The sequence below is a fragment of the Meles meles genome, chromosome 2, assembly GCF_922984935.1.
Source record: "Meles meles chromosome 2, mMelMel3.1 paternal haplotype, whole genome shotgun sequence".
Classification (NCBI taxonomy): domain Eukaryota; kingdom Metazoa; phylum Chordata; class Mammalia; order Carnivora; family Mustelidae; genus Meles; species Meles meles.
Window position 1 is genome coordinate 109,656,823 of NC_060067.1, and position 16,897 is coordinate 109,673,719.

The window sequence follows — 16,897 nt, forward strand, 5'->3', positions numbered from 1 at the left end:
ACTTCATGTTGGAAACACTGTTAAAGTGTAATAACTATAATTATGAAAGATTTACATCACCACAAGTATCTGGAGATGCACACAGGTGTTATTAATCTATTAGTTGGAAGGCTAAGTAGCTGGCATTATGATAGTACTCTGTGTACAGGACTATTTTTTAAGCCCACCATTTGCAATTGATTACATGGACCATCTGTAACTGTCTGTGAATCATGTTAGGAGTTACCCCAGTGACATTTATCGAACATTTGTCATGTAGCAAAATGTCCTGTAGAGAAAAGTTGACACATAATGGCTTTCAGGTTTCACTAAATCAACTTTAGATACCAGGCTGTAAGTACAACCCATTGATATGTAGTCTCCAGAAAAATACGGTTTATGATTTGATTAAGGAATACAGCCTCACCCCGAGCCCTCCGCGCGTAGAGCAAAAGGTCTTTTGTGACCAGCGAGGTGACTTTGCGCCACTGTTCCCGTGGAACTCTCGGGTGGCGTCAAAAGTGGCGAGCAAAGAAAATGTGGGAGATACAGCTAAAGATGACGTGGGAGCAGCGGGTCGCGATCATTCGGCGGCTGGGGATTTGCCTACGGGGAAGACACGCGAAATCTCTGTTAAGCCTGTGGTTCACCGAGGAGTGAACCATTCTCACTCGACGCGAACGCGCCACCTGTCAGACCAGGGGAGACGCTGGGGATGGAGAGGGCGGCGGGGAAGAGGGTGCCCCGGGTCCCAGCAAAAAAAAAAAAAAGGCTGTGGGCCAGCGAGCGGGTCTCAGCCTTCGAAGCGCTCTGGTCGGAATGATAAAGCGGTGGGGTTAGGAGAAGGAGGGCGAGCTAGATCCGGAGGCCGCAACACGCAGCCCCCGGGATCAGACTGGGAGACCACGGGCGCCACCGTGTGCCCCTCCCCTGAGCCAGCCTCTCAGCTCCTCCTCCCAGACACGTGACCACAGCCGGCGGGCCTCCTCGCTCCCGCAGCGTAGCTAGCTCTGTTTCTTCCCTCCCGCCGCCGTGCCCTTCTTCTCCTCAGTTCCCATCCCTCCGCCCTCCCCCCACCTCCTTCCCCACGCCCCAATAGCGGCTGGAGCTGCGGAGTGCCCGCCCCTCCGCCCTATTCTTCGCTTGTTCATTGGCTGAGGCCTCAAGGACGCGTCCCGAGGGCGGGTGGCAGCCATTGGTGGGATGAGCAATCCGAGTTCCCGGATGAGGGAACATTCAGCAGTATAAAGGGAGCGGGGAAGGCGGGAGACAGCGCAGTTTGAATCGCGGTGCGACGAAGGAGTAGGCGGTGGGATCTCGCTGGCTGGCTGACTAGTCCTTTCTCTGCCTTGCTTGTTTGAGCTTCAGCAGAATTCGAAATGGTAAACTTCGCGGAGGCGCTCGAAGACTTCGCGGGTTTTTGCCGATGAGAGAAAAACCCGTTACACACGGGAGATGGGGGTGAAGTGGCGACGGTTGGGAACGCGCGGAGACAGGATTTGGAAGAGCGGGGGGAGGTGTTTTGTCGGCGGCGAGCGGAGCAGCCTCCGATCTCGCGGCAGGCGGCGACGGTTGGGTGGCGCGCGCGGCGCCGCTGGGGGCCGGCGGGCGGACGGAGGCGCGCGGCCGCGGCAGGCGCGCTGCGGGGGGCGGGCGGGCGCGGTCGCCCTTGCGGCGCGCGGCTGGCCGGAGACCCCGGCTGGGCACGGGGCCGCGCTCGCGCCTGGGCCGCGCCGCGGTGGGGGAGGGGCGCGCCGCCCTGGTAATCCTATATTCCCTATTCCTCCTTCGCTCGCGGGCGTGTGCGCGCGGCAGGCTGGCGGTAAGGCTGGGAAGGACTCCGGAAAGGCCAAGACAAAGGCGGTTTCCCGCTCACAGAGAGCCGGCTTGCAGGTCAGTGGTGGTTCGTGCAGTCTGGGAATTGTGGCGTTTTTCTTTCCACCGCTTTTCGTGTTTATCATCGCTCTAGATGGGCGTTTCGTCCTTGCGTGGGTGATGCGGTGTCGCGACTTGGTTTGCCGATACGATAAATATCGGAGGGGGGGCGATCACGTGTGTCGATGCTGGGGCGCGTTGCTGCACCAGCATATATGCCCCTTGGTTTGGCGCGCGTGTAATATTACCGTCTCTCACTCAAACATCGTTGTGCATTTATGTTTGTGTGCTTAAAATTAAGTTCCCGGTGGGCCGTATTCATCGACACCTGAAATCTAGGACGACCAGTCATGGACGTGTGGGCGCGACTGCTGCTGTGTACAGCGCAGCCATCCTGGAGTATCTCACCGCAGAGGTAAATGGGTGTACGCCTATAATCTGGAAAAGGTTTTGGGGGGGTTGGGGGGAGGCGGCGAGAGGGAAGGAGGAAAGTGATGCAAGAAGAACTCCCAGGCCCTAAACGCGACTAGAAGCTTCCGAGAACGCTAGAGGGGGCTGGTGTTCATTAAGGAATCCTATTGAGCTTGGTTGAGTTTGCTGCTCTTGGAAATAAAATTGCGTGCCCCCTTTTGCATGTGTTGCCATTCAGGTAGTAGGGGAAGACATCATTTGGTAGATATACCTTCATGAAGATTTGATTCTACTCTCTGGGCTTCCGCTTTAAGGAAAGTTGGAAGGAGATTGATTAGAATCTGCCTTGTAGGTACTTGAATTGGCAGGAAATGCATCAAAAGACTTGAAGGTAAAGCGTATTACCCCTCGTCACTTGCAACTTGCTATTCGTGGAGATGAAGAATTGGACTCTCTCATCAAGGCTACAATTGCTGGTGGTGGTATGTAAATACTAAAATTTTATTCCTTCATAGAAAAAATTTTGTAGCTCATTATTATTTAGTACAGAAGAAGACCTATTTTCACGGATCTTAAGTGTGGTTGCATTATGCAATTTGATTTGTGTATATAACTTAATATTTACATACTTGGTCTTTGCATTTAAAGACCTTTTCCAAGTTGAACATTAAACTCTTAGTTTTATGTGATGTCTATATATATATTAAAAAGTAGTATTAATCCCTGTTCCTCTCCTAGGTGTCATTCCACACATCCACAAATCTCTGATTGGGAAGAAAGGACAACAGAAGACTGTTTAAAGGATGCCTGGATTCCTTATTATCTCAGGACTCTAAATACTCTTAACAGCTGTCCAGTGTTGGTGATTCCAGTGGACTGTATCTCTGTGAAAAACACAATTTTGCCTTTTTGTAATTCTATTTGAGCAAGTTGGAAGTTTAATTAGCTTTCCAACCAACCAAATTTCTGCATTCGAGTCTTAACCATATTTAAGTGTTACTGTGGCTTCAAAGAAGCTATTGATTCTGAAGTAGTGGGTTTTGATTGAGTTGACTGTTTTTAAAAAACTGTTTGGATTTTAATTGTGATGCAGAAGTTATAGTAACAAACATTTGGTTTTGTACAGACATTATTTCCACTCCAGTGGATAAGCTCAATAAAGGTCATATCCCAAACTCTGTGTTTTAAATTTGCTTGATTGTAATGGGAATTCCTTTCTTTTGAGTAGGGATCTCATACAGCAGTTAACATAAGCCTATTTATTCTCTTGAAATTGAACTTGGTACAACCAAGTCAGCAGACCCAAGTGTAATTTTCTTTAACGTTATGTAATAAGCTATTAAGAATTTTACAATGTTGGCAGGAGCTGCAATGGGGCAAGTTGCTGTTTCTTAGGCTGAGCTTGGCCATCTCAGTTTGTTGGCGGTGTCTGCTCTGTGTGATAGCATCACAGTGGTGGGCTATTGCTGTGGTGGATTTGGGGAGGAAGAGGGAGGGCATTATAGCTACCTCCACAGAAGGAACTGTTAAGTTTAGACTTTGGAGATAATAGTTTTTCGTGTGCTACAGTGTTTTGAAGTCACTTGAACTAAATTTTTCAGTTAACATCTTGGTGGGGGGCTTCATGCTCTTCCCATTTTCCAGAAGAGTGACCGTATTTATTTGCAAGTCCTGAGTTACATATATGCATGCTGACAATAGCTTGATTGAACATGGTGAAAAAATGAGTATTTTTTGGTTGGGTTGAGTGGACCATTTTGACACTTGCTTTGTGAAGTTCCTGTCCTAATCTGTTAAATTTGCATGACATTACCAAGCAATAAGTGGTCCCTTTCACCCCACCAAGGAGACCCAACATGACATTAAAGATCACCAGGAAATGTCATGAAAATGGGGGAAGAGGAAAAATCCAAGTCATTTTCTGTGATGGTAATACATTAAGAAAAGGTGGTGCCTTGTTTTGGTCATAAAGGATTTGGATTAGGGCTTTTCACCGGAATAATTTGCAAACTACAAATAAAGGGTTCATATCTTGTGGATGTACCGAGAAGCAATTTAATGGAATATGAGTCAGGAAAATGGTGTGTAGCTGAAATAAAAAGGAAATAAAACAATACCGTAGTTAGAGTATAAAACGATACTGTGGTTAGGGTCAAATGGCGCTCTAATGAGCTTCTGAACACCTGTGCCGGAAGCACTTACTAGGGACTGACAGCGCGGTACTCACCTGACCGAAACCTCCCAAGGCTGAGGGGGCCTAGAGGCGGCCCTTTGATCCCTGAGATTTTTCCCGAAAACGAGCGTCCCCAGCCCCCATCCATTGCTCCGGTCGCCCGAAAGGCGGGCTCCCGCCTGCGCTGGCCGCGCTGGGAGGTCAGGGGGCACGGCGCTGGGAAGGCGGGAGGCCCGGTCCCCACTTCGACGGAATCCCCCGGCTGGCAGCCAGCTGGTATCGCCCGCCTACTCCCCCCCCCCCAACCCCCGGCCTCCGGCGTTGGTTGGCTCCGAGCGTGTCGGCGTCGCGCACTGACAGCGGAATCGGCTCCGACTCCCAGGCCCGGGAGCTCGGTCCAGGGGCCCGGAGGGATGAGGCTCGCGCCGTAGGGGCCCGCGGGGGGCGGGGAGGCCGCCGTGAGGAGGCGGAGCTGTGAGCCCGCCAGTCCGCCCGGGCCGCCGCCGCCGCCACGGTGCCCTGCTCTCCTCCCCGCTAGCCACCGCACGCCCCCACCCCGGGTCGGCTCGCCTCCGCCGCGGCCGGGCGTCCGTTTCCCCACCCCACCCCCCCGTAGCTGTGCTACCGGGGGAAACGGAAGAAAGCGCAAGCCATGGAGGGGAACCGGGATGAGGCGGAGAAATGTGTGGAGATCGCCCGGGAGGCCCTCAACGCCGGCAACCGTGAGAAGGCCCAGCGCTTCCTGCAAAAGGCGGAGAAGCTCTACCCACTGCCCTCGGCCCGCGGTGAGGCCCTCAGTGTCCCTTCCCTACCTGCCGGGTCCCCAGACCGCCGCGTAGCCCGCCCCCGCCCCCACCATCGTCCCCCCGGGAACCGGCGGCGCCCCAGGCCTGCCAGACCCCGTCGCAGGGCCCCGGGGAGGAACATCCCGACACACCCCCGCCCCGGTCCCGACTGCCCCGGGCTGGGCCTGGGGTGGGCTGCCCGAGATTCCCTCTGCACTAGCTTGCCTTCCAGATGCCGGCTCTCAGCTGACAGAAGAGTGTTGCCGGTGCTCGGGTCCGTTTTGTAAAGGTCTGGCTGTCATTCTGCCAGGAGATTCCTCTGACCCCGTCTTACCTGAGTGGGGCTTTATAAATGGCTGTTCGGTTGTGTGGCCCCCTCCCACCGCATCTTAACCCTCAAATACGGCCTAGGCCCCTAAAGAAGTGAGAGGAATGGGAAACTCTGGTGGCTCATGTACAGGTCTCTGTTCCACCACCTCTGGGGTAGAATCCTATTCCCAGAGCAAACATTTCGAATACCTGAGATGACATTGCTTTTCCTTGGTAGAGCTTTTGTGTTTGTTTTGTTTTTTGGTTGTTTGTTTTTTTAGGAGAGAGGAGCACAAATCCGGCAAGAATGATAGAGTCAGCAATGATTTCCTAAGTAGTATCTGACTGATACTATTTGATAACACCATAATTATTGATAAATCAGGGAAATCACTAAGGAATACCATATTGGACTGACTTATTCGCCCTGTTTAGGTCCTGCTCTGTAGGCTTTAAAGTAATAATAATAGCCAACATTTACTGAGCACTTAAGTGCCAGGCCTTGTGCCTAGTGTTTTGTATGAAATATTTCATTTACTCCTCAGAACAGTCCTCTGTAGAGATGGAATTTGTTTAACCGGGTTACCCATGTGTAAACATTTTTTGATGAATGAATGAATAAATGAATGAATGAATCAGTGAGTGAATGAATAAAAATATTTTACCGAAGATCGCAGACTAATTAGTACCAAAGTGAGAGTAGTACTTGAGCTTTCCAACTCCAAAGAGCCTTTAACCATCATGCTCTATTGTCTTGCCAATGGAATACTGTTTGACTGGAGGTTCAAGGTATTTCTAGGTTAAGAAAATTAATGATAAGTTAATAAGAACATGAGGCTGGTTTATTGTTTTCTCAATTTTTTTTATATTGTTGAACCCCTTGTATTCTTTGCTTTCTCTATCATTTTTGTTACACTGCTGCTGAATACTGTACCAGAGAGGACAGGAAAAGGAAGTGAAAGGAAAGAAAGGAGTTAATATTTTTTTAAAATGTGGCACAAATATGTAACAAAATTTACTAAATCATTTTTAAGCATTTCGTTCAGTAGTATTAACCATTTTTATACTGATCTCTGGAATTTTTCATCTTCTAGAGCTGAAATTCTATACCAACAAAACAACTTCCCATTTTCCCTGCGTGCCAGTCTTAGCAACACTGTTCTTTATTTTTAAAATTCTACTACTTTAAATATGTTCTGTAAGTGAAATCATACAGTGTTTGTCTTTTTTGACTGGTTTATTTCACTTAGCATAATGTCCGTTAAGTACATGTTGTAGCATGTGATATGATTTTCTTTTTTAAGGCTATATAATATTTCATTTTACATGCACACACCCCACCCCCAACATTTTCATTCATCTGCCAGTAGACATTTAGGTTGTTTTTATATTGTGGCTATTGTGAATAATGCTGCTGTGAATGTGGGTGTGCAAGTATCACATTGCAAGTTTCTCCTGCTTTCAGTTCTTTGAGATACATACCCAGAAATGGGATTGCTGGATCATATTGGCAGTTCTGTTTTTAAATATTTGAGGAACTACTGTACTGTTTTCCATACCAGTTGCTTATTTTACATTCCCACCAACAGTGTGCACAAGAGTTAGTTTTTTTCACATCCTCACCAAAAGTTTTTTAGATGTTTAACGGACTGAGCTACCCAGGCACCCTTGCCCATTTTTAATTGGATTATTTGTTTTGTGGTTGAGTTGTAGGGGTCCTTTATGTATTTTAAATATAAAGCCCTTATCAGATATATGATTTGCACATTTTTTCACCCATTCTGTAGGAAGTCTTTCATTCTGCTGATTGTGTCCTTTGCTGTACAGAAGTTGTTAAGCTTCATGTAGTTTCATTTGTCTGTTTTTGCTTTTAAGCCTGTGCTTTTGGTGTTACATTCGAGAAACCATTGCGCAGAGTTAAAATTTGCATACTGTATGAATACATGATTTCATATTAGCCATTATCTAGTACTAGAGGGACAGTTTTTTTTTTTAATATTTTATTTATTTTATTTGACAGAGAGAGAGAGGTCACAAGTAGGCAGAGAGGCAGGCAGAGAGAGAGGGAGAAACAGGCTCCTCACTGAGCAGAGAGCCCGATGCGGGGCTCGATCCCAAGACCCTGAGATCATGACCTGAGCCGAAGGCAGAGGCCTAAACCACTGAGCCACCCAGGCGCCCCTAGAGGGACAGTTTTAACAGATGGAATACCTTGGCTTTTGAATCCTATCTTCTCCACCTTCTAGCTGTAACCTTAATCTTGGGCATAACCTCTGTAGCCTTTGGTTCTTTCATCTGCAAAATGGGGCAGTAATGTACCGATACCATGGGGCTATTGTGAGAGTTAAAGGACTTAATACATGGAATGGGTTTAACAGTAAGCACTCAATTTTGGGGGTATCATTTCTATTTAACAGATGTGAGGCTCTGAGAAGCTTTAACCTTGTGGCTTGTCATTCTTATATAAACAATTTGTTGTTTTTGTTGTTTGCTTCATGATTTATTGAGAAATTTTATTCTTTCAGTGTGTTTTTTTCTTAACTAAGCTCTATACCCAACATAGCTTGAACTCACAACCCTGAGATCAAGAGTCCTGTGCTCTATGGACTGAACCAGCCAGGCATCCCTATCATATAAATAGTTTGAATCAGTCTGCTAAAGGATACTGTAAGATATCAAAGCACAATACAGTTGTTGCTCTTAAAGACATGAACATAGAAAAAAATTAAGAAAAATAACAGTGAAAATTAATAGTACAATGTCTTGCAAAGGCAGTTCTGTGATTACCAAGTAAAGTGATAGGGCACAGTTGTGGTGTGGTCAGAAAATCTTAGTACAGATTCAGACTTTGCCTCTAACAGTTTTGTAACCAGGGACAAGTTACTTAACATCTCTAAGTCATTTTTTATGTGAGTTATGAAGGGTGAAATGTTATGTGTGAAATGAAGATTTTATCACAAGGCTGAGGTGAGCATTAGCTGAAATAAAGTTATGCTCAAATGCTTAGCAAAGTGTGTTTTACACAGAATGCTCTCAGAAGATGTTTAATGGAATAATTTAAGGATTTAGGGGAGGGAAAGATCTAGAACATTTGTTTAAGTCCTTAGAAAATATTTAGTATAGAAAGAAATTGAAGCTATTGGTTGAAATGAAATTTTAAAATTTTATCCCTAAATTTCTCCTATTCTCCTCCTACTCTGAAACTCTCCTATTCTTCTAGATTACTACCAAATTCTTATAACTCAGGGTTTTGACTGAAGGTTCCTCTGGATGTATTTTCCTACTAAGATAGGCAAAAGAAGACATTGCTTATTGACTTTCATTATTCTTACACAGTGAATGGGAAAATGTGAGAGTAAATTCTAACCAAACTCCAGAATTTTTATCCTCTTTACATTTTATTTTTGCCAGGTGAGCAGTTGGATTGATAAAACACTTTAAAAAGTTGGCAAGTTTTCCTTGAGGAAAAGCTTGGTCTTAAAATGGATCTAGGACATTATTGCTTTCTATGTTTTTAGTTGAGGATATTATTTTATGGATCATTTATTTCAGTGGACTTCTAAGAGAACTGAATTTTACAAATATTCAAATATTTTCATACTAGGAGTTTGGTTTATGTTCAAAAGGATTGATATATATGGCTAGCTACTATATATTCTGGAAAAATCATGTCAGCAAGCAGAAAAGTAAACTACGTTTTAGTTTCTTAAACTGTATATTTATTGAATTATTGATATGTTTTGGATTTTCACAGAGGGATACAATCTCACTGTTTTAATGCTTTACATTGCTATTTACTTGGTATTAACTTTACTGTTTCATACTAACTGGGGCCAATTAGTATAGATATTTTTGTTGTTGGTTTTTTGTTTTTTTTTTTTTGAAGAAAAGCATTTTGATTGTTTTCAAGAATTTCTTAGTAACTTGAACTAAATTGTGGCCTACAACTTCAAAAAAAGGCCATCCTGTGTCTATTTTAATGAATGGATAACTCATGTGTAATTTGCAGCATCCGTCTGCACAATAGCACTTAAAATAGTTGTCTATTTTTTCCCTCATATGGGAGATATATGTATAGAATTTTCCTTTTTTTTACTACATTATTTTGAAATTTAAATCTAATAAAAAATTCAGAGTTCTGTCCCTCTTTTGCCTCACTTCAAATAGTAAATTAAAGCTTTTCAAACTGTCATTACACATCTGGAGTATTAGCTAACCTAGTCCTTTTAAGGCAATTCCATTTTCTATTTCTGACTTAATTAAAATTTAGTGACGAGTACAAATTATACATTCAGAACAATTACTTCGATAACATTGAGTTAAGTGTTACAAAATGATCTCCAAATTTCATTTAATAGCCAAACTGTTTCAGACATTATAGTTAAAGAAAGAATACTGAATTTGGGTTTGAACCTTAATTTAATAGTTGTGTATGCATATATAACTATTTTTTGGAGCTTCAATTTTCTCATCTCTAAAATGGGGATACCTTTATTCAACACACATTTACTGAATCCACAGTTCTTTGTGGTTAGGGAGTCAGTGAACAGTAAGACAAAGTTCTTGTCCTCCTAGAGCTTACATTCTAAGGAATGAAGTATAACATATCTGCTGGACATAATAATGACTTAATTCCTTGATTCTCCTTTCCTTTCTTGAAACTTAGTTATCTCATCTGTAATTTTCACAGGACTATTATAAGGGTATTGTATTAAGTGCTGTAAGAATGTCATGCATTATTACTAAGCCAAAAGTATTTGGATACTGCCTTTGGGTCAACAGTATAATATTTATTTTCTGTCATTTTTAGTTACCTGTTTGAGCACAAAATAATTGCTTTAAGTTAGGATTGCTCTCCATTTAGATTCAACTACTCATTCCATGCTTAATTAACATGTGGTTCTCCCTCCTTTCATTCCTCGTGCATATAGCCGTACTTCTCCAAGATTAAAAAGTCTTGCCATCAAAAAAAAAAAAAAAGTCTTGCCATCACAAACCATTTTAATCTTTTAATCTTAATTATCCTTTTTACTCCCCTGGTATCTGACAGTATTTGCTTTGGCATATATAAGCCTGTATTTTCTGGAATGACACCTGTTTATATAACTTTATTCCCTTCAGTAAAGATGATTTGCTAAATAATTAAATGAAAATGTTATAGCTGTGTGGCTTAACATGCTAATATATTCACAAATGAAGCTTTTCAATAATCAGGTAAGTATGCAAATGTATATGTAAAAATTGTCACTAGCAAAATTTGGAAAGAGTATAAGTGTTCAACAGTGAGAATTGTTAAATAAATTACATTGCATTCAGATACTATGCACCTATTAAAAATAATAATGTGCCTCAATAATTTTCCATCCACTGATTCCCTCACCCTGCTCATTGGCCATAAATCCCCAGCTGTCTTTGCTGAATTTGAAGTTAAGCCTGATTACTCCCCTATTGCAGAAGTCCTGAATAATAAATAAATAAATAAATAGTGATGTGGACCGATAATTTGATAAAAACTTAAATGCAAATGCATGTTTTATGAATTAAATAAAGGTAAGCTATCAACACATATAGATTATTCTAATTTTGTTTAAGCATACATAAAAAACTCGACAGTTAACTAGAGTAACTGAAGTCAAATATAGCAAAATAGTGAGTGATTTTCTTGTGTGGGATTTATAAGTGATTTTTACTTTGTTGTGTCTTTTAATGAGCTGAGAAACATTACTTCTGTAATTGCACAAATAAAAGCTGTTTCTGGTTTGTGAAGAGGAGAAAAACATCCGTTTGTTTTTCAAATTATGCATCCTATTTTAGTTAAGCTAATAGGGGACATTCTATATAACAGGTGTGCAATAGAAACTTAAGAAATAAAGACAGATCTTGATTCTTCACTTTTGGATGATTCACATAAACATTTTTAACATTGTATTTACTTTTTCACTAGTCCTTAATATGGAGTATTCTTTTTTTTTTTTTAAGATTTTATTTATTTATTTGACAGAGAGAAAGAGACATCAAAAGAGGAGATTAGGCAGGGGAAGTGGGAAGAGAGAGAAACAGGCCTCCCACAGAGCAGGAAGCCCAATATAGGGCTTGATCCCAGGCCACTGGGTTCATGACCTGAGCCGAAGGCAGACGCTTAATGACTGAGCCACCTAGGTGCCCCAATATGGAGTATTTTTAAATTAAATGCAGATTCTGTCAAAATCCCAAAGCAAAGCAATAGGTGTGGAAAGTGAAGACATAAAATGATATTGTATAATTTTAAAAACCAAAAATAAATGTAGTCTGGTTTATAAGTACTATATTCGCCCTATTAATGTTTGTAATACTGCACATTATTTGCAAATGAGATCTCATGGTAGCTAATACAGAAAAATCCAATGTGTTCTAAATTCTGGCAGTATTTGAACTGAATCATATTACCTTCTCAGGGATTGGTTCCAGAAATTGTTAATAAAGAAAGCCTTGCTGATTCCATTTTTAAGATGACAAAACTGGATATTGAGACCTAGAGGTAATGGAACTTGTCCAAATTTTCGCTCTTTGGAGTCAAAGAGTATTTGGTGTGGGTGCATGTACACATGTAGCCATTGTTAAGCAGAGCCCCTTATGCATGAAATTGTAGACAAATTTTCACTATCATAAAAATGTTGAAAATATAAAACAATAGTGATCCTGCTTCAGCAATATTCAGCATCTAACTATTAACCTGGAAGATGTCCAAAACAAAACACTGGAGGAGTATTTTTGTGCTAAGAATGAAAGGGAATGCACAGATAACTTCTAACTTACATGCATAGGGATTTTTTGTCTATCTGTAAATACTAAACACATAAAACCATTTTCATATCTGGCTCCACGAGTTTTTAAAAAATTCTTCATTTATTAGCTGAACTACTTCTATAAAGAGAGTTCCCTTTTTCTGTCTTAGGGTTACATAGTAGTACAGTTCATACAGGAAAGACAAGTGCTTGATTGCTTTTATCAGTTTTCAAGAAAAGGAGTTGGTTCCCTGTTTTTCTACAAAAGCAACTAATTAGTGTAGTTGACCCTTGAACAACATGGGTTTGAAGTGTGTGGATCCACTAATCAGATTTTTTTTTTCCTAAATACAGTACAGTTCTATAAGTGTGTTTTCCTTATAATTTTCTTAGTAACATTTTTTTCTCCAGCTTCTTTTATTGTAAGAATATAGTATATAATGTATATGATATACAATTTATGTGTTAATCAAGTATTTATGTCATTGTTAAGCTTCCTTCCAGTCAGTAGTAAGCTATTAGTAATTACGCTTTTACTGAGCCAAAAGTTATATGGGTATTCTTAACTGCATGTGGATTGGTGCCCTTAACTGCTGGGTTGTTCAGGGTCAACTGTTTTTTTGGGTCTTTGGCCAGTATGGAGCCCCTTTACATTTAGCTCCTGAGTACACACAGAGTCCCAATAATCTTAAATAGTTAACTTCCTGTTTGGTATAACAGAATGTTTCAGGCTCCTCTTGTACATATTCTGTGATAGATCTGGAATCAGTCATATCTACAGTAAGTTTCTTTTAATAGAAAATGGTGTTTCAACATTGCAGTCTGGCAGTAAGGATGCTGTAGCTACTAGATTGTTCATTATTTCTGGGCTTTTTTAGTGTACAGACTAGGAAATAACTTTTTTTCTTCTAAATCTAAAATAGTTTATGAGTTTGTACTTTTACTTCTCATTCATATTAAGCACTTTGGGGTGTTAAATTTCTCTAGTTTATATTTCTTTTTTTTCCCTAGTTTATATTTCTCTTTCCTTCCTTCCATAGTAGTAATGCTGGTTCTCAAGGCCATAGTGAATGATAGAATATGTCATGATTATTTTTTTGCTTTCTGCCACATCATATACTTACATAATAGTTTCAGAGTAATATTAACCAATACCACTCCCCTAATGCATTATTGAAAAGTTAAAATTTTTGGCATATACTCTCCCCATTTGCCCTCCCCATTTCAAGTTTTTTTTTTTTAATTTGAAATAATTTAAAAGTTTTATAAAAGTCACAAGAATAGTATAGACTTCCCTTATGTATCTAACTCCGGCTTTTTCTATTTGATAAAATTTTACTATATTTGCTTTATCATGCCCTTCCTCTGTCCTTTCTTGCTGTCTCCCCTGTCCTACGCATACGTGCACAATTTGTTCTCACTATATTTTTTCCTGAACCAGTTAAGAGTAAGTTGTAGACAGGATGTCCTGTTAGCCCTCAATAATTCAGTGTATATTTTCTAAGACAGGGACATTCTTTTATATAACCACAGTATAACTGTTAAATTAATGAAACTAATGCATGTACCTCATTCAGATTCTGTCCATCTTCCCAATTATGTCTTTGATAGCAAAAAAGACACACTGCATTTATTTGACATGTTTTATTCTCCAGATAGCATCTTTTCTCTTTCCTCCCTTGACCTTTGGTGGGTACAGGCCAGTTATTTTGTAAAATTTCCCTCAATTTGGGTTTGACATTTATTTCTTCATATGAGTTTTTGGCAGGAATACATAAGAAGTGATGTTGTTTTCTTAGTATAGAATATCTGGAGTGATATGGTCTTTATTGATTGATGCTTATTTTGATCACTTGTTTGTTTGAGTTGCTCGTTGTCAGGTTTCTCCATTCTAAACTTACTTTGTTTCCCCTTTGTAATTAATAAATATTTTATAGGGAAATACTTGAAACTGTATAAATGTCCTGTTCCCCAACAAACTTTACCCAACTCCTTTTAGAGTTGATCAATAATTCTTTCCTGAATAAATTTCTAATGGTTGTCAAATGGTGGTTTTCTAATTCTGTCATTTCTTCTACTATTTATTAGTTGCTTCAACTTTATTAGTTTGGATTCATGGATTCCTGTTTAATCTAGCATTTTTTAAAAAAAGATTTATTTATTTGAGAGAGAGTGAGCATGTGGGTGAGTGGAAGAAGGGGTTGTGACAGGAGAGGGAGAGAATTCCAAGTAGACTCCCCACTGACCATGGAGCTGATTTGGGGCTCAGTCTCATGACCCATGAAATAATGACCTGAGCCAAAACCAAGAGTCAGACACTCAACCAGCTGAGACACCCAGTTACTCCTATTGCTATCACTTTTAATTTTGTTGCTCATATTGCCTCAGATTTAGTCAGGAGTCCCTTCCAGCTGACTCCTTTGTCTTTTTTTTTTTTTTTTTTTAAGATTTTATTTATTTATTTGACACAGAGAGAGAGAGAGTACAAACGGGGAGCGGCTGGGAAAGGGAGAAGCAGGTTCCTGCAAAGCAGGAAGCCCAAGGCAGGGCTCGATCCCAGGACTCTGGGATCATGACCCAAGCCGGAGGCAGGCGCTTAACTGACTGAGCCACTCAGGCACCCTTTCTTTGTCTTTTTGACTTATCTTCATCACTCTTTGAGCTTCCTTCCTTTCAGGCACAAAAAGATTTTCAGGTTCATTTTTTATTATATCGTCCTGGGAATCAGCTATTTCTCCAAGGAGCTCTTATTCTTTACAGTGATCAATGGTACTTGGAAACTAAGATATACACACCAGGTAGGCTTCTTGCTACAGGGTTGTCATTGCCTTTGGGCCGTCTCAGTCATTGGAGCTAAGAAATATATGTACGTGTGAATGTATGTTTGTATTTGTATGTGTATTTATTTCTGTGTGTTACATGTGTTTGTTTATGGACATACACATTTATAGTAATTTAATCTTTATCAATTTTGATATCTGTGCAACACTCACAAACCTCCACCAGAGTTCATTCTAGCCTTCTCCATTTCCATATTTGTAATGCCATTCTCAGCCCTGTTTTTGGCTATAACTCCCCTCTTGGTTCCAATAAGCTTCCTTCATTCAAGCGTCAACTGCCAAAAGGTAGAGAAGGAAAGGGAAGAGAAGACCAATAATTTGTTTTTTCAAGTAAAAGACAAGCCAGAGGAAGTTCATCATTTTAAAAAATATTTAAATCTGTTTACAGTGTCAGAGAGCATATTGTTATTACATACTATATACTCTTTCTTTTAATTGTCATTTAGTCTTATCTCTGTAGGTCACTAGACATTTAGTTCTCACCATCAGTTCATATATCAATGTATTTTTAATTATTTTGGATTCCTAAAGCTTTTTCTCTAGTAGATTTCTAGGAAGGGCTTGTGGGAACTATGCTCCTAAGTTCTGGAATGTTGAAAACTGTTCATTTGGGGCTTAGTGCTTGAAGTTAATTGGTGTGTACAAAATACTTGGCTGAAATTTTCTTTGTTTGGATATCTAAATATGTTATTCCATTGTTTTCTGCAAATACTACTTACAAGCAGAGTTTGATGACAATCTAATTTTCTTTCACTTATAAATTGTTTTGTCTTTTTGCCTAGATGCTTGGTTAATTTTACTGGAATATATTTTGGTGTTGGTTATTTTGTGTCAGTATTCTTGGGTATGTGATTTGCCCCTTCATTATATGATTTTAGATGTTTTTATCAGAAAAGTTTTCTCCAATTATTGTTTTATTCCCTTATTTTTCTTTTTTAGGACTCCTGTTATATGTATGTTGGGTAGTCTATTTTCAGTATTTGCCATTTTTTTTCTCATTTTTTTTGTCTTTTTCTTTTTTTTTTTTAAGATTTTATTTATTTATCTGACAGAGAGAGATCACAAGTAGATAGAGAGGCAGGCAGAGAGAGAAAGAGGGAAGCAGGCTCCCTGCTGAGCAGAGAGCCCGATGTGGGACTCGATCCCAGGATCCCGAGATCATGACCTGAGCCGAAGGCAGCGGCTTAACCCACTGAGCCACCCAGGCGCCCCTGTCTTTTTCATTTTTTAATTTAAAAATTTTTCCTCCTTTTAATATTCTCTTTTGCTTACACAAAATTATCTGTAGTTTATTAATTCCTTATTTCACCTAGTTTAGTCTTCTTTTTTGAATTTGTTTTTCTTTTATTTCTTATTGTTTCTTGAGTTTTATCATCTAAGCTCTGAATGAATAATTCTGGGGGTTTTTCCAGTTTGAATTTATGGTATACTTTCATATTGTGTATAACTTTTTAAAGTCTTTTCAGCTTGTTTTGAAGTAGTTACTTATGACGTTTACCTGTTTTGTTTGTGGTATGTAAGTCTTTGTGGTATATATTCATTGTCTTCAGAGATTTATTTTATTCCCATTCACTCTTTTTCTCACAATAACTTTGTATCAGATATCAGTTCTAGCATTTTCTTTTACTAATTTTTTATACTCATTTTTATGTGAAGTTAATTAGCCTTTCTAAATACACAGAGATCCTTCTCCAGTTTTTGGGTAATGTTTGAAAATATGTCACCTTGCTATGTAAGTTCTTTCTCTTTTCTCCTTCCTCA

General features: G+C 40.4%; 2 protein-coding genes across 3 annotated transcripts in view; both read left to right on the forward strand.

Moving 5' to 3' along the window:
* The first annotated feature begins 1,205 nt into the window (after positions 1 to 1,205).
* On the forward strand, positions 1,206 to 3,440 carry LOC123930319 (histone H2A.Z). Its single transcript, XM_045986678.1, has 5 exons — positions 1,206 to 1,361; positions 1,795 to 1,872; positions 2,156 to 2,269; positions 2,618 to 2,747; positions 3,004 to 3,440. The coding sequence occupies exons 1-5, from the start codon at positions 1,359 to 1,361 to the stop codon at positions 3,063 to 3,065; spliced, it is 387 nt and encodes a 128-aa protein (XP_045842634.1). The 5' UTR covers positions 1,206 to 1,358; the 3' UTR covers positions 3,066 to 3,440.
* Positions 3,441 to 4,668: 1,228 nt separating this feature from the next.
* Positions 4,669 to 16,897, forward strand: part of DNAJB14 (DnaJ heat shock protein family (Hsp40) member B14) — a 45,607-nt gene continuing 33,378 nt past the window's right edge. For both annotated transcript variants that reach the window (XM_045997757.1, XM_045997756.1), the window contains exon 1: positions 4,669 to 5,223. In XM_045997757.1, the coding sequence (XP_045853713.1) occupies positions 5,091 to 5,223 (133 nt within the window). In that variant the 5' untranslated portion in view covers positions 4,669 to 5,090. The remainder of the gene's footprint in view (positions 5,224 to 16,897) is intronic.